Source organism: Canis lupus, chromosome 14 (assembly GCF_003254725.2).
Source record: "Canis lupus dingo isolate Sandy chromosome 14, ASM325472v2, whole genome shotgun sequence".
Taxonomy (NCBI): Eukaryota; Metazoa; Chordata; class Mammalia; order Carnivora; family Canidae; genus Canis; species Canis lupus.
The window spans coordinates 35,995,847-36,018,853 of NC_064256.1; the positions used below are offsets into that span (position 1 = coordinate 35,995,847).

Here is a 23,007-nt window from a genome sequence, read left to right on the forward strand (position 1 = left end):
CAATATGCAAGAGCACTAAATAATTAAAAACACATCTTCCTGCTTAGGGTATATTTGCCCTAGTGAGTATCTCCATAGATAGGGTAATTAAGGGACAAAGAAGACATGTGTCAAAGCTTCTCCTCTCCCCCTGTTATCCATCAGAAACATATAGCAATAGTTTAAACTCTTTCAATAATCATCAGGGCCATTCACAAAATAGCCCTGAAATTTAACAAGATTAAGAGCTAGTCTTACTTCTAGCATTTGTCTTCTCTTCTCTTTGGCACTTTAATAATGTCTTCAGCCCCCAATCCAAATGCTCACAAAATTGTCTTGCATCAATGCCAAGATTCAAAAGGCAACAGAAAGTGTCAAATGCAAACTCTGAGTGCCAGGGAGCATCTCAGGGAGAGGTTAACTTAGAAGATATGGAGGAAGAGATCCTTGAAAAAGCTGGATAGAATAAAGGTCATTTTGGGAAGACAGATTAATTGTGGCAAAGGTCTTAGCTAACCAAAGTGTTGTCCTTAACAAACTAACTTGGACTACATCACCAATTCAATGATTTCCTAAAGATTTTTAGTAAATCTGTTAATTTCAGAAACACTTAAATTTTGATACTAGGATACAAATGTTTTAAAAACATAGAACCTATTTTCTCAATTTCCTAAATTAAATGTATGAAGAAACAATCCAACTCTCTCCCCTGTTCTATTCCCAAATATACTCACTTTTAAACCACTATAAGATCTTAAGCTAGTAAGGATTTTAAGAATTCCAAAAAGAAAAAAATAAATATGCTTCTTAAAGTAATCAACATGTTTTTAGATAAGACACAAACTGAGCAGTGATGGTGGCTAGACCTTTGTCCTATAAAGGAACACCCATGAACTAAGCTACAATTTTCTTTCTTCCTTCCTCAGAGGCCTGTTTTCCTATTTCCAAATTCACTATTTTGTTCCAAAGAACTAATATTGCCACAAACCTGACATACAGATAATCTTGCGATTACCTGTTACTAGAAAACAATAATTAGAAACCAATAATTAGAAAATTAGGAAAGTTATTTATACATCTGTCTAGACACTACTGCTTTCCACCTAACAGTTTATTTAACAAATAGTTGTTTTCTCAGTAATTGCTGTCACTACATCGAAGATGTATTTGTTAAGCACACTGGGATGATAAAATATGCTTACTCATCTATTTCAAGGCTATTAGGGATATTTTAAAAATCTTTTATGTAGAATATTCTGTTGAATATACAGATATGTCTATTAATTTTTTTAAAAGTAATTCTTCCATTTTATTTTAAGATTTTATTTATTTATTCATGAGAGAGAGAGAGAGACAGGCAGAGGGAAAAGCAGTCTCTGTGCAGGAAGCCTGATGTGGGACCGGATCCCGGGTCTCTAGGATCACACCCCGGGCTGAAGGCGGCACTAAACCGCTGGGCCACTGGGGCTGCCCTATTAATTTTATTATAACTTAGACAACAGCTGACCATTCAAAGACCAATATATATGTAGAAGTGGCCTGAAAGTAATAAGATGCATTGGAATGAAGTCCTCTGCTTAGGTTGTTGAGTCTGTTATTTAAGTCTGCTACATGGACATACTTCTACTTTGACAGAGGTTCACATTAAAAAAAATCTGGTAATTTTTAGGTGATCACAAGCATGGTGTGAATTAACAATGGAAATGAGATTACTTAGAATAAGCAACAATGTTTTTAGGGATATTACTAAAAATGGGGCACCTGGGTGGCCCAGTCAGTTAAGTGTCTGCCTTCCGCCCAGGTCATGTTATCAGGGTCCTGGGATCAAGCCCCCTATTGGGCTCCCTGCTCAGTGGGAAGCCTGCTTCTCCCTCTGCCTCTGCTTCTCCCTCTGCTTGTGTGTGCTCTCAAATAAATTAATTAAAAATCTTTAAACAAAACAAAACAAAAAAAGGAGTATTACTAGAAGATAGCATTCAAGCCACCAAAAACAAAAACAAAGCAAAACAAAACAAAAAAACAAAACAAACAGAATTGAGAAAGATCAACATCTGAATTGTATTCAGATCTATTTAGGTTCATGAGGAGTAGAAAATATTCACAGGAGGAAGCTAGGGGACAGCCACCTCCCTGTAGCTAAATGTGCTGGATGCAGCACTCTTTATTTACCTGGTCCTCTCTGTAAGATTTAACACTGTTATCTATTCTCAATCACTAGGATTTCCTGACACCACATACTCCAGGCTTTTCTCTTTCCTCTCTGGCTGCATTTTTCTTTCCCCAAGGCCTTCTTCTCTTTCTGTTTATTCTCCATAGGTAATTTCATTTACTCACGGTGCTTCAATTTAATATGTATCTCTAGGGCCCTAGAAGCCCATATCTGTTTACCTCCTGGACCTAAATGTCCCATGAGTAGCTCAAACTCAACATTTCCAAATGTGAAGTCACTTTCCTACCACTTTTCTGTACCCCATATAATTGTTCCATGTCCCACATACCAAGTCAGTGAACCATGCACTCAGGGCTTCAAGCCAAAAAGTGAGGTGTCCCTGACTTAGCTCAGTCCACCATCTTTTCCCATTCAGACTACTATCTCTCTCTCTTTTCAAACCACATTATTCTTTACAGAAAAGACTAATACTCTTACAGTACAAATTTTATATTACATCTTTTGCTAAAAAATACTCTTCAAATACTTCCCCATGAGACCATGACCGAGTCCAAAGTCTAACATTGCATATGTAGTATTCTTCTGATCTGGTATTTAGTATTACTTTAGTTCCATTCCTCCTCTCAAAATCTACGTTCAAAAAACAAAACAAAACATCAATGCTCCAGTCTTAGTAAAACAGAACTCTTGTAATTCTCTGGAAGGGCCATGTTCATTCCTTAATTGAGCCTTTCTACACGTTCTTCTCTCTGTCTGGAATGCCTCTCCAAATCCCCAGTTTGTGTGACTGTCACTTACTTGTCCCTTAGGTCCCACCTTAGTTACTGTCCTCTCCTTAGTGCTACCCACCTCTCCTAATGGGGTCACATCCTCCCTGCATATAAACCCCAGTAACATTTACCTCAATTATAAGGCTATCATAGGCTAGTGAAATCTCCCCTTTAGTTGGGGGTCCCCAATAGTTTATTATAAGTTCCCTAAAATAACTCCCTTTACTCATCATTCTGACCCTGGTTCTTGGTACCATTCACAGTATGTACGTTTGTGATCAAGCACAGAAGTGAAGTATCTGTAGCTGCTGCAGAGAAGAGAAGACTTAGGGGAACATGATTGTGAGCTTCAGATATTTGAAAGGTTGAAGGTAAAATTCAGATCAATGGACTGAAGTTACAAAAAAGGAATGTTTTAGCTCCAAGAGCTTTCAAATAATCAGAGCTATCCAATGTGGAAATGGTCTACCTGTGAGGTTCAGAAGAGGATACTTTATAGGGGAAGATCAGAAGCACTCAGACTAAAGGACTGTTCTAAAGATTTGTTTTATGATGCTTCCTTTCCAAATAATCCACTACCAAAAGAGAACAAACATGAGCCCCCTGTAGGTAGTGCTATCTATCTGTCAGCTTACATTTGAAAAGTTTGTGATGTCACAGCTGTCTAACCCTCCCAACAGAGATAAAGGTGGTACAAATCTTAACAAACAGATGAAAACTAACTGTTGGGGGCCTTTTCTTAGAAATGTTATAAATTTCATGACACAAAGCACAGGAGAAGCTACAGAGGTACTGGTTGAAAGAAATCTGAAAAGAACAAGGTAACAACACTAACATGTTTTCCAAAGAGCAGGTATAACTGCTTCTTCAGTCTTCAAAACTGCTCTTACTGCTTCTGATCAGTGATTTCCCCAAAGCCCTAACTGCTGGTCAGTGTGAATTTCTTGACAAAAATATCATATATATGAAATGTATTTTAAGTAAACAAATGCTGGACATTCTGATTTTAGTTATAATAATTAAATAAAACATGTTACTTCATTTAAATTTTTAGTTTTTATGTCTCATTATTTTTTCCACTTTCTGGTAAGCCCAGAGTATTTTCAACCTATACCACATTTAAATAATTCTTCAATAGACTTATAGTTTAACAAAGTTACCTTTAAGGACATAACATAATTTACAAACTCATTTTTCTTATTCCTTATTACATGTCCATCTTTACATAGTAAAATGCCTTTTCTCAATCATTGCGCTTTTTGGAGGTAAGGTTCTCAACTGCAGCAACAGTGTAACTGTAACACTAGTCAGGCCCCAGAAATTCTAAGGGGCTCCTGTCTGCATGGATGTTACATTAGAAACATCTGTATTCAGATAAATTCAGATCAACTAAAACCCTTTCCAATCAGAAAGTGTATAAAAATTGCTAATATGAGAGTATTCCCTGGAAAACAGATTCAGAGCTTAAGATCCAAAACCTAAACCAGGAAAAGGAAATCTCCATTTATTTTAATGTCAACTGTGGAAGAAGTTCTAGGATTCCAGTTTGTGGGGTGGAATCACAGCCCTCTACCTCAGAGGACTGTTTATAGAATTAAACTAGTTAGCACCTAGAGCATCTGGAACACCGCCTGACACTCTATCATCAAGATAGAGTGACAGTCAATCACTCTATTATCCCTTGATAAATCAAGGGACTGTGGGTATGTATTCAACAAGGAATGTGTATTTATTTTTATTTCTGCCAATGCAAACTACCATCTACTTATTGGCTTAAAATGACATCCCTTTATCATCTCACATTTCCATTGGTCAAGAGTCTGGGTATAGTGTGGGTTAACGGGATTCTCTGGTTAGAAACTCACAAAGCCAAAAATCGAGGGATGGGCACAGTTGTATTCCATACTGGAGGCTCTGGGAAAGAATATGCTTCCAGGTTCATTCAGGTTGTTGGCCAAATCTAGTTCTTGCATCTGTAAAACTGAGGTGCCTGTCTCCTTGCTGGAACCTGGCAGCCTGCTCTGAGCTCCTGAGACCTTTATCTGGTCTTTATACATGGGATCCTACTTCTCACATCCAGCAATGCCACACTGAATCCTTTTCCTGCTTGAAATTCCTTCTTACCTTCTCTTCTGCCATTTCTCTTTGACTCCTCCCAGACCGACTTCTTTGTTTTTAAGGGCTTATGTGATTAGACAGGGTCCTCATAGACAGTCCAGGTCTACAGCCTTAATTATAACAGCAAAATATCTTTTGCTATGTAATGTAATATTTGCAGGTCCCAAGTAGTGTATTTATCTTTGGAGAACCATTCTCTCTACCAAAGAACAGTAACATAGATCCTCAGAGCCTTCCAAAAACTTATCCCTGAACACTTTTTAGGGCCTTGTCATAACTTGCCAGTAGAGCCTGGTTCTGGAACATGATTCCCCTGTTATAAAATCAGAGCATACATCTGAGTTCACACAATGGAACCAGACAGAAGACCTTAGAAATCAGTCTAAATGAATTTCTCAATTGCTCAACTATGCAGCCATGTTTACCAGTATTTAATGATTCTTAACACGTTACAAATTAAAATACTACTTAACGTAACTTCATAGGTCCCATTTCATTAAAGTGTTTAAATAAGAACAGAATTCTATAATCAAATCCCATACCAAACTCGTTGAGACCTATTTAGTAACTATGAAGTATTTTAAGTGAAGATAATGTAGAAAATTGCTTTTTGAACCCTAAACTGTTATTTTAAATTACTGTGGACTCTTGGGATGCCTGGGTGGCTCAGCGGTTGGGCACCTGCCTTCAGCTTAGGTTATGATCCTGGGATCTGGGATCGAGTCCCACATCGGTCTCCCTGTGAGGAGCCTGCTTCTCCCTCTGCCTATGTCTGTCCCTCTCTCTCTCTCTCTCTCTGTGTGTGTGTCTCTCATGAATAAATAAATAAATCTTTAAAAAAATTACTGTGGACTCTTAATACTTTTTTTTTTTAAAGATTTATGTATTTATTTTAGACAGAAAGTGGGATTGGGCAGAGGAAGAGGAGGAGAGAGAACCTCAAGCAGACTCCTAGCTAAGTGTGGAGCCCTACTTACTCAGGGCTCCATCTCACAACCTTGAGATCATGACCTGAGCCAGAAATCAAGAGTCTAATGCTCAACTGACTGAGCCACACAGATACCTCAATACCTCCTGTCTTAAATGCTCCATCTCTCTAATGTGAGTAATACATCTTGCTCTGGGAAAATGAAATATGACAGTCCACAAAAAGCATTAGCAGAATGCTTGCACAACGTCAGTATTCAATAAGTATTAGCCAGTCTTAGCCTTTTACCTATTTTTCACTTGGTCTTCTTAAATAAACAGGCTAATAAATGGCATCTGCAAGCAAGTTTCTTCAATAATTTCCCCACAAAGAATTTCATCCTTGTGTTGTTTGTAATCGCAAAAGATTGCTATTACAATGCCCAGAGCAGGAGATAATGAAAAATCCATGGAACATGGTACTTTAGAGCCACAAAAATGCCACAGGAGGAGTTTTTCAGCACTGAAAACATACTTGCTGAAAGTACAGACCACAAAATAAAAGGGTCCTTTTCTTTTTTTTTTTTTGTAAAAAAGTATACATACAAGAAAAATAACCTAGGAAGCAATAAACACTTAAGTTAATAATAAGTTACTAATGAATGGTTCCATTATGGAAATTTTTTTCTATTCTGGAATTTTTTTAAATTGCAAAGTCTTTATGTTCAAACCAAACAATCCAAGTGTCAGATAAATAAAAGAGAACTGCAAACATAACCCACAGTAATGACAACTCACTACCATCATTACCATCATTTTGACATTTACAAATATAGCAGTGGAATGCACATTATTTCTACCCAATACTCACATAAGATTCCATTATATAGTTAAGTACTACAACAATATAAAATAATAGGAACTAAGTTAAAATCTACCTTATTCCATCATCACCAAAAACTCAAGTAATCTTCAGTCTTTTACATGCCTCCTGGTCCTTCTGCACATATGGACATATTGTATAAAGCTGTAACATTATCCTAAGGATGTGAAATTACATTTCATCTAAGCAGCTATAAGAAGTTCTATTTTTAAAAATGCACAAAGCAGCAGCCCAATATGAAATGTCATGGATCAATTTTTTCAAATTCTTTCAACTGCCCTCAGATAAGATTTCATGGTAGCATTTTACAAACACATGACTGTCAATATATAAATTGATAGCTGAATGGTATATTTCTATTTCTTGTCAATTAAAAATGTCTATGTTTTCTATGCATATTGCATATCAAAATGATTATCCTCACTTTGGAAAGAAATAACCAAATTCCATAATACATATAAATACATACATGTACACACATACAAACACACACTTCTACTCCTATTCAAAAGGGATTTGTTGAGACCTGTTTTATTCTTGAATGGGTTCTATACACTCACACCTTTCTGAAGAAATGCTTTTAAATAAATGTTCCCTCTCTGGCATCATTTTAATAGGCAAAACAGCATGTATTATGTTGCTCACTGAAACCAAATTCTCAGGGCTAGAGTTAAATGAGATTACCATATAATCTAAGTATGTGAAGGTGGTTTCTTTGGAAATAGAGGTAACTTAGTAATTAATGTTAAAAAATTGTGTGTATAATGCCTGGTTGGCTCAGTTGGTTAAATGTCTGCCTTTGGCTCAGGTCATGATCCCGGGGTCCTGGGATTGAGTCACGTCTGGCTCTTTGTTTAGTGGGGAGTCTGCTTTTCCCTCTGCCCCTCCCCTGCTCATTCTTTTTTTTTTTTCTCTCTCTCAAATAAATAAGTAAATAAATAAACCTTTAAAAAAAGTTGTGTGTGTGTACATGTGGCATTTAGGGATCTATTCCCAGGATGAAGAAAATTTTGATGTGTAATAGGTATAAAACAACTTTTTGTTGACAAAGGACAGAAATCTACCCATTCAGCTGTCTGTTCAAGTATTGATAATGACGAGTTGGTGAAGTGCCACTGTGAGATCCTACCTGAGGAAAACTGCAGGAGCTTTAACCAGCTGTCCATGTGGTCGCAGAGACCTACAATCCATAGCCCTTTGGATACTCTAACTGATGAAGGTAGATCTAAAGAATAATGAGGAAAGGTACTGACAAGTCCCATGGCTCCTTGTAAATAACAAGAACAATGAATACTGTGCCTGAAATGTGCTATAATTCCTCTGATGCCTTTCTGATGATCTTCAAAACCAGGTCTGTCTTCTCTAGCCTCCCTTGACACTGTCTCAAAATTCAATCTATTGGCCTTTCCCCCAAAATCACACAGTAGCTCTTAAGCCACCAGGAAAATTGGAGCCAAGGTAAGTATTCCAAGTAAGAATTTTATGTTCCTACAGATAAGAAATATAAGGTAACAAGATGGTCATCACCCTGCAGCAGTCAGAAAGAAGGTTAGTCAGTCCCCAGGGGATTAACTTACTTCTATTCTCTGAGCAAACATGCCCACTCAGGTCTGCGATAGACTAAGAAAAGGGAGATTAACTATACTCCATTTCTCCATTCCCCAGAAAGGGAGAGGCACATAGCCAGGAAAAAGAGTGAGTGGAAACTGGCATTTCAGTGTTTTAAAAAATCTATCTCAAAAAATAAAAAATAAAAATAAAAATTAAAAAATTAAAAAATTAAAAATCTATCTGTAAGTATGGTAAAAATCATCATCGAATTGTGCTCATCATGTACTAAATTTGACTAAATCTTCCCCCTTCTCACTAACCTAGGATTGTTTCCAAACCTTGCTAACTTGGAGTATCATCTCTTAAGAAAATTCTAAAGATTCATCAAAACCCAAATCCCATGCTATTTCTGCTTCCTGAACTGGTACCATCTTGAAAGTTTCCAACTGAAAAAGCTGTCACTGTTTTCTTCAGATACTACTGTTCAAAAAGGGATTCCTCCAATGTAGCAAACCCCACATGTAGATTCATCAAGAAGGACAAACTGAGGGAATCCTAGCCACATTACATGCTTCCCAGACAGAAAGGTTATGAACGGAGTCCTGTGAAAGGCACATCCTTAGAGAAAATGACTGAGCTTCAGAGGAGACGGCAGAGAGGAGATCTAAATGTGTAATAGCAGAACTTAAGAACAAGCAACAGCAGAGAAAGGAGAGAGCCAGCAAGAGAGAGCATCTTGAAAAGTTGGCATCCTTGAGTTCCATCAGGCCCTGGATGCTACAGGACAACTGCTTGTCCATTAAGACCCACTTCTCTGTGGCTCCATAACAAGTATTTCTCAAGTGAACTCTAAGGAAAAGACAAATTAGGAGAAGAATCAGACAAAGGCCTAAGTGCAGGTCTTAGTGAATGTGAGTAAACTAGATGCGTTCTACCTGGAAAGTAGGATCCCAAATGGAGAAAAAGTAGGAACAAGACTTTAACTATAAAGAAAGCTAGAAATCCTAAGAGAACAAGTTCATAGGCGACATGAAAACTGAAGGAGTGACATCACAAGTTGTGGACACTGAGCAGGGAAAAATGTTTTTGTGACACTGCCAATGGGCAGCAGCCAGTTTTAACTATGTCTTTTATCCCTAGAGAGGTATATAAAGAAATTTCATAGCAGGTTTCTTTCTAACACTTTCACCAAATATTATATATCCTAGCATACATTTTTGCTTTGGTGTGGGGGAGGGAGGATGGCTTCTTCTAGAACTTGTCGTTGACACTCCATTTATAATTTAGTTTATTTAAAAAATTTTTTCAGCTCAGTGGTATTTCTTAGAGGAGTGATACTGTACCCTATGAGCAGGAATTTAGAAATTCCATTAAAAGCATCACATGCAGAGCTTCTATGATAAAATTGTATGAACTGAAGAAAATGAGCAAGGGGATAGAGTAGAAACATACAAAGAAATTGAAACTGATGAGAATGATAAACTAAATCAGCTTTTAGAAGGAATACAAGGGAGTAAGAGTATCTAGTTAATGGTCCCCAAGTTTTAGATTTTGCCCTCCTTCTCTTCCTAAATTCAGAACACTTGATTTGTAATTTTTTAAAAACACCCAACAGGGGCATTCTAGCTCACAACCCCAAGATCAAGAGTCATGTGCTCTACTGACTGAGCCAGCCAGGCTCTCTTTGATTTATAATTTTAATTCATCTCTCACAATATGTCCACATTTCTCAAGATATGCCCATCTCTACCACTACCAAGTTAGTGTCTCATTGTAGATATTCAACACTATTCTTTTTCACCATCTAAGTTATGGCTGACTTCACTGGACCAAGCAGCATAGTACACCACACCACAAGCCCCCTTGTCCTTTTATAAGTGCCACTAACATAACCATCTCACCAAACAGGCATCTACTACACATAATTCATAGCTTAGCCTAACTTACATTACACCTCAGAGGCTTGACAATTACATTGTGTGAACACAAATAATAAATTTCACTTAAGCCCAGATAAGATATTTGTATTTTCTTATCTCTACAATTTCCATCATGAAAATTTAGCCTAAAGAAAGAGAAATAGCCTAATAGAGTTTGTTTTGGACTTTGGTCTTAAGTAAGCAAGAGACAGAAGCTTAGAATCAGCTTTATCTGCTACTCAAGGATGCTCATGTTTCCATTTCCTGTCTTTGAATGTTTCCCAAGTACTTTTGGTTCTCCTCAAAATTTAGCTTACTTCAGAAATCTACATCCTAAGAAATATGGCTTTCATAGAAATGCTTAATTCATCATAAACTCTTCCCTAAATTTAGTATACCCTGGATTGTAATAATAGGGAAACTATTTCCAGATATTAAAGCCCAGAATGTTTCTGTAGACTTTCTATAATGGAAGGAGTGTACTATAGCCATGTTCTTTTAGCCCAAGCTGAAAACCTTTTACAGAGTCTTATTGTTAAAGTTTTTGGATGTTAGGTACTTAAGAGAGTACCTCTTTCCTGAAAATCACCAGAAACATGGCTGGAACATTTTTTATCATGCATGTTCATGTGAATTTAACAACTGTAAATCTCACTAAGTGATCGTGACATTTTTATTTCTACTTATGTACTCTCTTTTCATGTTCCTTTAATATAAAAACTCAGTGGGGCACCTGGGTAGCTCAGTCGGTTGAGCATCCAACTCTTGATTTCAACTCAGGTCATGATTTCAGGGTCATGAGAACGAGCCCTGCATTGGGCTTGGCACTTAGCGGCAGGGAGTCTGCTTGAGATACTTTCTCTCCCTCTGTCTCTGCCCCTCTATCTGCTCAAGCATATGCATACACATTCTCTCTCTCTCACTAAAAATGAGTAAATAAATATTTAAAAACAAAAGAAAACAACTCACTTGTGTTTTCTTCCAGGGTAGAATTCCAGGTATTATTATTTTTTTTTAGAGAACAGGACCTTTCCCTTGATGAACCTAAGCTGGGATAATAAACTATCGGGGTAGGGACACCTGGGTGGCTCAGTGGTTAAGCATCTATCTGCATTTGGCTCAGGTCATGATTCCAGGGTCCTGGAATTGAGTCCCGCAACAGGCTCCCCACATGGAGCCTGCTTCTCCCTCTGCCTATGTCTCTGCCTCTCTCTTTGTGTGTCTCATGAATAAATAAAATCTTTTAAAAATTTTTAAAAAATAAACTATTGGGATTAAAGAAAGGAGCAATTTCTTTTAAGATTGCATATACAAAGCCCCCCAAGTTATAAGCCCCCATATGTAAGCCCCCAAGGTGAATATATAAAATAGCACAGTAAATTGCACCTCTGGGGACTATTGACCCCTTTCTACTGCCCCCCAAACATACGAGCCCTCAAGGAGCACATTAACAACTCCACATTACAGATGTCAGTCTTGCTTTTTTTTTTTTTTTTAAAGATTTATTTATTTATGATAGAGAGAGAGAAAGAGAGAGGCAGAGGGAGGGAGAAGCAGGCTCCATGCAGGGAGCCCGACGTGGGACTCGATCCCGGGGCTCCAGGATCACGCCCTTGGCCAAAGGCAGGCGCCAAACCGCTGAGCCACAACTCAGGGATCCCCAGTTTTGCTTTTCTTTAATGTGTTTGAGGGTCATGGTAGATGAGAATGGTTACTAAGGGACGTTCATAAATATTCTCCTTCATGCATGGTGTTTGCACCTACATACAAAGTTTTTATATTACTGCCAATAAGAATAACTATATTGTAAAGATGGGAGGTTGGGACGCCTGGGTGGCTTTGCGGTTTAGCACCTGCCTTCGGCACAGAGTGTGATCCTGGAGTCCCGGGATCGAGTCCCACATCGGGCTCCCTGCATGGAGCCTGCTTCTCTCTCCCTGCCTGTGTCTGCCTCTCTCTCTCTCTCTGTGTCTCTCATGAATAAATAAATAAAGTCTCAAAAAAAAAAAAAAAGACAAGAGGCACAACAGTTCCTTCACAAATGCTTATACAATGCATGAAGGAATTTTAGGACTTAAGATATTATCTAGCCCAACCATTCAAGTTGGTCAAAGGCACATTGTTGGAAAAATTAAGAATCAAGGTCCTCAATCTCAGTTCAATGGTATTTTCATTACTCTAAGCCAATCACCCATGAATTGAAGAGATGACATTTTTCTCTTCTGTGCCCCCCAACCCCCATTTTAAGAAAGGGTGGAGAGAGGGGCAGAAGGAAAGAGAGAATCTTAAGCAGGATCCACACCCAGGGCAGAGCCTGATGTCAAGCTTGATCTCACAACCCTGAAATGATGACCTAAGCTGAAATCAAGAATCAGATGCCTAACCAACAGAGCTACCCAGGTGCCCCTCCTCTGCCCTTTATTCTCATTGCTAAATACCACTATTCCCATACCTTACCTCAACTCAATTTATTCAGTGTTTTAGCTTGTAGATTATTATCCTAGTAAGATTACCTCAACCAAATACATAGAACTGCTTTGCTGTCTATCCCTCCTTTTCAAAGGCTCTCTCAAATTTGACTTTCATATTATAAACCATTCAGCTAATTCTCTCTTGCTATTCTCTCATCTCCCTACTGCCCTCTTACTGTGGGTACTCCCCAAGCCCCCATCTCCTACTCTGCTCTTCAACTGATAGCCTCTCTGTGACTGATTCTTTTAAGTTTAGCCCTGACCTCTATAAGCTCCTGATTCACATCTCCAGGTATTTCTTGAATATTTATATATTTTATATTTCTTTGTCCTCAAACTTGGCATGTCCAAACTCTGTGTTTCCTTCCAGATATTTTACTCAACTTCCTAAGAGTATCATCACTTTTCCATTCTGACTCCTCTTCTACCTTTACTCTTACCTCTTCTACCTTCTACCTCGTCCTGATTTTAAAAAATTCTTTGTGCTCCTTTTTGAACTAATTTTTCCTGTGGTTCCCACAAAAACCACAATAAAGTACGTTTACAGCAGCCTCTCAGTCTCCCCACCTCCAACTCATCTACCTGCTTATTTTTTTCCTTTTCTTTCCTTTCTTTCTTTCTTTCTTTCTTTCTTTCTTTCTTTCTTTCTTTCTTTCTTTCTTTCTTTCTTTCTTTCTTTCTTTTTTTAAAGTAATCTCTATGCCTGATGTGGGGCTTGGTCTCATGACCCCTAGATCAAGAGTCACATGCTGTACTGAGTCAGGTGCTCCTCATCTTTCTTTTTTCTTTCATGTCTATTTTATTATGTTAATATGTTGTTCAAAAAGTCTTTCATTTTGCTTAACTAGGATCTTCTTCTCTAACCAGGTCTACTCAGTACTTTCCCTTTCTACTTTCTCATTCCCCCACCTGCACACAATAAATCCCACTGCTAGAGTACATGTCCTCCTAATTATCGTATCTTCAAATCCTGACTGCCTTCAATGGTAGTTTACATCTCTTCAGTGAAGCTCTTACTATTCTTGAATCTACTATGTATATACACCACTATATTCAGTGCTCAATTGCCAATCATTTTGTATCTGAACTCTCTAAAGGTACTTGTCTTCCTGGTATGACTATAGGAAATATCGTGCATGTCTTTACTGCTTCTGAAACTACCCCAACAATATATTACATTACAAAAAAAAAGATGCATAGTAGTTAAGGAAACATGACTAGGAAGTAGAAAAGTCTGAGTTAAAATTCTGGCTTTGTTTTTTTTCTAGGTGTGTGACCTTGGGAAAGTTACCTGACCTCTACAAGTTTTCCTATCTACAAAATAGGGATAATACCACTTATTCCATAGAGTTGTTGTGAAGTTTAACAGAATGTATATGTATGTGTATGTACAATACACAGAATATTTAACATAATAACTGGTCCATAATGAGTGCTTTTTAAACAGATGGCTATTACAATTTTGACCTCTTTGGTACAGTCTATAGATTTAGTGCAATCCCTATCAAAATTCCAGTGCCATTTTCTCAGAAATAGAACAAACAATTCCAAAATCTATATGGAACCACAAAAGATCCCAAAAAGCCAAAAGTAAGTTTGAGAAAGAAGAACAAAGTTGGAAGCATCATGCTCCCTGACTTCAAACTGTATCGCAGAGCTACAGTAATCAAAATACTCTGGTACTGGCATAAAACAGACACCCACATCAATGGAAGATAATAAAAAGCTCGGAAATAAGCCCATACATTTATGGTCAATTAATGTATGACAAAAGAGCTAATAATATACAATGAACAAAGTATGATCTCCTCAATAGTGTTGGAAAAACTGGACAGCTGCATACAAAAAATTAAACTAAATCACTTTCTTACATCATACACAAAAATAAATTCAGAATTGATTAAAGATGACTATAAGACCTGAAATTAATATAAAACTTCTAGAAGAAAATATAAGCAGTAACCTCACTGATATTGGTCTTGGCAATGATTTTTTTGGATCCAATACCAAAAGCAAAAACAACAAAACCAAAAATCAGTAAGTGGGATACTCAAATTAAAAAGCTTCTGTATACCAAAGGGAAACCATCAATAAAATGAAAAGGCAACTACTGAATGGGAACGAGTATTTCCAAGTCATATATCTGATAAATATTTACAAGTCATATATCTATCAAAATATATAAAGAACTCATACAACTCAATAGCAAAAAAACAAACAATCCAACTGAAAAATGGGCAGAAGACCTGAATACACATTTTCCAAAAAAAGACAAACAGATGGCCAATAGGTACTTGAAAAGATGCTCAACACCACTAATCATCAGGGAAATGCAAATCAAAGCCACAATGCGATATTACCTCCTACCTGTCCATATGACTATTACCAAAAAGACAAGAAATAACAAATGCTGGAGAGGATGTCAAGAAAAGGGAACTGTTGTACACTGTTTGTTGGAATGTAAATTGGTGTAGCCACTCTGGCTACACCACAGAACTACCATATGATCCAACAATTCCATCTCTGGGTATTTAACCAAAGAAAACAAAAACACTAAAAGATACATGCATCCCAATGCTCACTGCAGCATTATTTACAATAGCCAAGATATGGAAATAACTTGTATCCATCGATGGATGAATAGATAAAATAGATGTGATACACAGACACGCGCGCGCGCACACACACACACATACAAGGGAATACTACTTTTGCCATAAAAAAGAATAAGATTTTGCCATTAGTGACAACAGGGATGGAACTCGAGGCATTTTGCTAAGTGAAATAAATCAGAGAGAGAAAGAAAATAGTATATGTCCTCACATATATGTGTAATCTAAACCCGGTAACAACAGCAACAATAAAAAACAAGCTCATAGATATATGGATTGGTAGTTGCCAGAGGTGAGAAGTTCAGGGGTCAGCACAATGGGTAAAGGGAGCCAAAAAGTCAACATCCAGTTATAAAATAAATAAGTCATTGGATATACTTTACAGCATGGTGACTACTATATATTTAAAAGTTGCTAAGAGCAAATCTTAAAAGTCCGCAGCCCAAGAAAAAATATTCTGTAACTATGTGAGGTGATAGATGTTAACTAGGCTTATTATGGTGATCATTTCACAAAATATATATACAAATATGAAATCATCAGGTTATACAACTGAAACTAATGTATGTTGTATGTCAATTATGCCTCAATTTAAAAAAGGTTAAATAAAGAACTGCAAAGGTCTCAGAAATATTTTTTCTTAACATGCTATCAAGACTCCATTTCACATGAGGCTTTACACCACCAATCACTGTATTTAATAAAAAAACTACTTTTTTAAGATACATTCCAGAAGAATAGGAAAGGCAACTTTTAACTTTCAAGCTGTTTGTAGATGCTAAGACCTGGTGTATAAAACTGTAAAAGATCAGTTTCCTTCACATACATAATGCAATCCAGTGTGATTTTCAGCAATTACCATTTCAATAATGAAGTTAAAGCAGAAGTGAACAATCTTTGGGAGGTTAGAAAAGTTTCCAGAAAGCCAAAACAATGGATAAATATTTTGTCAGATAGGATAGATAGTTAGAGCCTGTCAAAAACTAGGGCTCCATGATTAGCACCCATACCTAGCTTTTTCTATCAAGGAGGTCATGGGCTTTTCCTCAACTAACAAGGCAATTACCAATTCTGATTAGTGGCTTTAGAAAACAACCAAAAGGGACACCTGGGTGGCTCAGTGGTTGAGCGTCTGTCTTTGGCTCAGGTTGTGATCCTGGGGTCCTGGAATCGAGTCTGATATTGGGTTCCCCAGAGGGAGCCTGCTTCTCCCTCTGCCTATGTCTCTGCCTCTATGAATAAATAATTAAAATGAAAGAAAAGAGGGAAAGGAAAGGGAAAGGAAAGGGAAAGGAAAGGGAAAGGAAAGGGAAAGGAAAGGGAAAGGAAAGGGAAAGGAAAGGGAAAGGAAAGGGAAAGGAAAGGGAAAGGAAAGGGAAAGGAAAGGGAAAGGAAAGGAAAGGAAAGGAAAGGAAAGGAAAGGAAAGGAAAGGAAAGGAAAGGAAAGGAAACAACCAAAAATGCCGTGACCTAGTATGTTAGAAACCAACGACCTGGCCTTTCGTTAGTTGAGGTAAATTTTTTCCCCCCAATGTGTGGCATTCTCCTTTGTGTGGCAGGTCACAACACTCCCTAGGTTAAGTCATACTGTATTTTAAAAATCAGATATCACGTCTACACTACGGTTCCAGAACTTTCCACCAGGAATATCTATGATCTTGCTTGGAGAAGCTGCACTGAGGTTAGCAAGTCAATGCCATGTCTCTTTTTGTCTCGATGTGGGCCTCCCACATTGATGCACACCCACAAAGCAAGTATCTCTCTGCACTACTACCCAAATTGCCTCTCTTTGAAGACCCTGACCCTCCTTATTTTCTATACCCGTAGGCAGGGAAAACTGCATGTCCTTACCGCAGATGTTAGGCGAGCAAGAATTTCATCACTGCTTTCTTCCGAGTCTTCGATTTTCTGATGAGACCTTTGAAAAACAAAGACCAATTTACTTTTAGTTTTGGTTGCTCAAATTTATCTCCCAAATTATGGGGAACACATGGCATTATTGTTTACTACATGAGTGAAAGTAGCCATGCAAATAACGTGGTATCAGTAATGCCAGGGGACACAGCTCTCTTGCAACCCAACTGTTCCTTCAAAATCAATTAGCAAGAACCTCTTTACAATATATATACCAATTAAATCCTGAGGATCGAGTATTTGTCTCCAAACGATATCACAAAATAGTTCTGACACATAGATTTATGAATATGGGCATGCACAAAGCATAAACAGATGTGAATGGAAGGTGGTTAAGTACCAAAACTCCCTCCTAGTCTAAATGAAGTCCAGATTTTGAAAATCTGACACATGACTTTCCCACTACACTGGAGTTTCACCTAAAACAGATTTGTTTTGAAACGGTCTATTATAGACTTAATACTGTGACAGGAATTACGTGGAGTACAATAGCAGCAGAAGCTCTTCCCTCTTTTTTAAAATAACATAGCCCATACCTGAGAAGGCTCTAAGCGCTCACAGAAAAAAAAAAGAAAGAAAGAAAGAAAAAGAAAGAAAGAAAGAGAAATAAGAGAAAATACTATAACCCAGTTGAAAGCCAAGAAAATTGTGCATATGCTAAATAACTAAAGAGACATAAACATATAGTTATAAGATCAGGTTGTCTGTTGAGGAGAACCACCTTTGTAACGTAACTCATAAAAATTTTCACACCACAAATATATACATTAACATATCTCTTCCTTTTTTTGAACTGAAGTATATTTGACATACAATATTACCTTAGTTTCAGGTATACCAAAATTATCAACTTAAAGCAAATTTTATAAAACATTTTTTTTTCCTGGCTTGGTCAAAGAAAAAGAAATTAATGCCAACTGAACATATGTAATTGTCTCCCAGATCTATTCCCACAGCAATCCCTTTCGACACCTTCGTGGATGTGGAGGGATCGCTGGTAATTGCCCTGCAGGGCAGTGTTATCAGAACGGCAGCGCAATGATTGATTTCAATCTCCTTAACTGCAGTGGGCCTGCTGACGGGCTCGCTTTGTGGGGCAAGAGGGCTAAGGAGAAGCTCTTTAAGAAGGGAAAGGCCAGTCGGATCAATTCTGGCATTGGCTTCTTGTTTCTATGTTTTTAAAAACCTTTCATAGGAAAAAAAAAAATACTAAGTCAGAGCTGTGGATGAAAACCAGTGCCTTTACAAGGACTGCACGATATGGGTATGAAGTGGTGCTGACGTCAAGTGACTTAATTACCTGTGTTGCAAAGTGTTTGACATATCAGTTAATAATCTGCCCCATAAAAACAGTGGGAACTGAGCGTTGTCACTTCCCGTATCCCCAAAAAAGCAAGTTACCCTGATCATGAATTGTGCAACACTGAACTTTATGATTAAAATGATCTATTCCTGGGGATTCCATATACAAGATGTTCTACAGAGAAGAAAGAGATCTGCAACCCTTTAGAACCTAAGCCATCAAACCAGGTTTATAGGATTAAGTCGAGGTGACAAGAAGATGTGACAAGAAGTCAGGAGCCAAACAAACGCACTGGGCACAAGGGCACCAGGCAAGGGCTCGGCACCTGCCCATGTCTGCAGTCTGCAGCTGGTCACACCGGCTCCTGTTTCTCAGACCCTGACACATTCATTGCTCAACGATTAGTTCACAGGCATGAGGTATTTCGCACCAGCGCAGATTCCATCATGAATGTGTTTACAACAAACTGCTGAAAGGAACTCAGAGTTCCAAGAGAAGTTCTTGTGTCTGTGATGGATAATGGCTACTTCTTGAGTAAGGGCTGAGGCCCCTGATGGTTTATTGACAAATAATTTAGTCCCTGTTCAGGAGCAAAATTACCTTTGTCATTTTTCCAGCACAAAATATGCCTTGGCAAAAAGTGTTTCTGAAGGCAGTATGTGTAAGAAAGACACAGAGATGACCTACCAAGAGCTGTCCTGCAGCCCTCGTCCCAATTTTATCACCACAACCATCACCACTGGTGCCCAGTGCACTCAAGTCATTCTCCAGCCCCTGAATCTCCCCCAAGCTCACCTTGTTTTACCATCTGCCTTCAAAGGGGCTCTGAGGAGCAATTCCAAAAACCTTATTTTCTTATAGGTTCCTTGAGATCAACACAACATATTGTGCTGCTTTTGCCTCCTGCCTCCACTGGTTCTACAAGCACCTCTCATGCCTCAGCCTCTGTGGTCACCCCCTGGCCATTCCTTCTGTTTCCTTCAGTTCCTCTCTTAAGCCTCACTGACAATTGAAGCCCTCTCCTTCTATTGCACCAATTATTTTTACTATCTTCTAACCAACTTCTCTGTGTTTGGCTTCTCCTCCTGTGCCCAATCTCCTTTAGACACCAGGATTATCTTTCTGAAACTGAGATCTGGTCCTGCTCTTCTCAGAGTTCAAACTCTCAGGGATTATCCTACAACCTGCTGAAAGCTCTAGAATTCAGAAATACTCCTCATTTCCCAATAATATGCCCCATCTGTCGTCTCCTGTACCAGGAAGCACCCGCATCTGACCTAAAAGTAATGTCTTAGGAGCAGGTCTGGTGGTAATAAGCAAACAGTGGAAGAGCTTAGAGAGAGGGAAGGGTAACACCTAATCACTCTCCTTCCTTCCTTACCATTTGCCCTTCCCTAGCTCTATACCAAAATGCCCAGAAACGCCAGACTCTGTCCCCCCAAAATGTATTTTTATGATATGAGATAAAGTCTTTATGTATGTGAATACATGTCACTACAATCAAGTGAAGACAAAGTTCTCACATATCAGATCAAAACAGATAACGAAACCGGACAAGGGAGAATAAAGAAAAGAATCGACTGTAATACTTTCATATTTTCCCATTATTACTCAAGTGGATCAGTGAACAAGAGAGGAAGAGAGAAGCTCTGTGTGGTCTGTCAGTGGTTAGAGAAGGGAAGCAGAGAAACTTCAGCTAGAATCAGCAGGTAATGGTAGTGACAAGTGACATGAGACAGAAAGAGACAAGCAGTGACCCCCGGAAGGAAGACCCATCCCAGAGTGTGCCAGCAGGAAACTCTGGCCCAGCACGCACTACAAATTTACAAATTCCCATGGCTGTTTCTCAAGGTCTCTGCTTACCAACAGCTCAAGCCAGGCCCAGTAATTCTCCAAGACAAAATATTGAGTCCTGGTACTGTAGGCAGGCGGCTTCTATAGTTTTAGAGGTCTACAATATCTAAGGGTGCCAATGTGAGGACATAAGAATGGCAAAAGCTGCCTTTGCCCCTTTAACCATCAAACAGCACACATTATCATTCTACCCAGTCCCCACCAAAAACAAAACAAAACCAACTCTTGCCCTCTCTACAGTCTTCCTCACCTTAATATCAATGACAACACCATTCTTCAAGCTGGAAGTCATCCTTGATCCCTACTCTTTTAAACTCTATACTGTAACAATCCTAAAATCTTATTGGCTCTACTTTCAAGGTGTATCTCTCATCTGGCCACTTCTCACTACCTCTACCACCACCATCACTGTTGTCCCAGCCACCAAATCTCTTACCTGGACCCAGGAGCTTGGGTGGTCTTGTTAATATGTAAGTCAGATCATGTCCCTTCTCTGTTCAAAATCCTCAAATGACTCTCCATCTCCCAAAATCCTCAAATGACTCTCTATCTCCCTCAGTATAAAACCAAAGTCTTTACAGTGGCTGACAACTCTCCCCCCCCTCACATTTGTTCTGTCCTTAATGCTTCTACCTTAGACCTCTGTACTGGCTACCCCCTTGACCTAGCACACTTCCCACAGATATCCACCTCGCTTCTGCCTCACATCCTTGAGATCTCTGTCAACTTCTTTCCTGACCCTTATCTATATCCCTCACTTCCTACTTTATCTTCATGAAGTTTTCTATCTTCAACATAAGTCTGTTTATTTAGGAAATTGTCTGTCCTCCCCCGCTAGACTGTAGGCTCCACAGGAATGGAGATTTCAGTTTTGTTCACGATTACATCCCCCACACTTAGAATACAACCTAGCACATAAGAGGCATTCAATAAATAACTGTTGAATAAATTAACTGAGTACCTGAACTTCAAGGAATGGTCTATGAATCACGATCCCAGGACCACCACTGCATAAGATATTAGCTTGTTATCTGTAGGCAATTCAACGGAAGGACACTGCTTTTACTCAAGAATGCTTTCCCTGAGCTACTCCATCATTCTCCCAGCACCCTGCAGCAGTTGGCTTTCAGAGACCTCCTCATCATTCAAATCCAACAACGACTTTCTTAGATCAAATACCAAAGATGTGGTAACTCTGAAAGTATCTTAAATAAAGTAATAGCAATACAAGGATCACTCCCACCTCCTCATCTTCTTCTAAGAAATAATTAGTATTGACGTAGTGACTGTGAAAGCCAATTGTTTGACAATGATTTGCACAATTTATCCTGCAGCAAAAGAACAGTGAGTCCCCATCCAAGAACATCTCTCAGCTCTGATGGTTAAATAGTCATATACTGTTGAGTTCCAATAACGAGCCTTAGGAAACAGCACCCAGGGGCCATTATCCGGGCAATGGAATTTATTTTATACCAGTTAGGTATAGTTGGTAATTCCTAACAACTTGGATTTAACTGGTATCCCTGCAGGGTTTCCTCGAATTCTTAGTGAGAATTCCTTCATGAGAATTAATTTACTGGGTTTGAGATTATTCCAATGAAGTTCTTAAAAATAAAGCCTGCCACACATCTTCTATAGAAAAGACAGAACTCAGACTCCTCAACCAGATTTTGTCCAAAATATTTGTACCTTAGGATTCCAGAGCAACCAACACCATCTTCGAGTTGGAAAACCCTATTTCTTTTTTAACTGTAAGAAGTTTCATGGTATTTCAGGGTAGAAAACTAGAGGCATTTTATTATAGAAATATTATCCGAATAATACCACTTTACATTTGGATATTGATACTTCAAAAATGTATGAGTTCTGGGGATCCCTGGGTGGCGCAGTGGTTAAGCGCCTGCCTTTGGCCCAGGGCGCGATCCTGGAGACACGGGATCAAATCCCACATCCGGCTCCCGGTGCATGGAGCCTGCTTCTCCCTCTGCCTGTGTCTCTGCCTCTCTCTCTCTCTCTCTCTCTCTCTCTCTGTGCGACTATCATAAAAAAAAAAAAAAATGTACGAGTTCTGTCTCTCCATCTATATCTCAATACTGAGTAGGATATGTGGGCTGCCAAGAGCTACCACTATGTATAACATTGTTCCTTTAGGAAAATGTGTTAAATGTCTATCTTATGTTTGTCGGAATGCAAAGATTTGGAGTCAAGTAGTTCAAGGTGTGGACACTTTGCACAACTGGCACATGCCAAAGAGCTGAGGGATTATCCATGACCTTCTAGACATACCTGTGCCAACACTATACTAGCTACACATTACAAAGAAACCTAACAACAAGAGACGTGGCCTCAGTCAGCTTCCATGTAAAATGCTATTATTGCCATCTCAGGGGTTGCATTTGAGTCTCAGTGCTTCCTGCACACACACTACACATCAACCTTTACATTAAACAGAGATATTCTAGATTGGGACTCAAGGAAGGTGGAGATCATGCCAACCTCCGCAAATCAGAATTCTAACAGGGAAGAGTCTGTTCCAGGGGCATGTCAGGCAGGCCTG

The 23,007-nt window shown here is 38.7% G+C and overlaps 1 protein-coding gene across 1 annotated transcript in view; it reads right to left on the bottom strand.

Annotated features, from left to right (window-relative positions):
* RAPGEF5 (Rap guanine nucleotide exchange factor 5) overlaps positions 1–23,007 on the bottom strand; it is a 229,809-nt gene that overhangs the window by 148,344 nt on the left and 58,458 nt on the right. Inside the window, exon 6 of the mRNA XM_025464341.3 lies at positions 17,231–17,297. Coding sequence (XP_025320126.2) covers positions 17,231–17,297 — 67 coding nt within the window. The remainder of the gene's footprint in view (positions 1–17,230; positions 17,298–23,007) is intronic.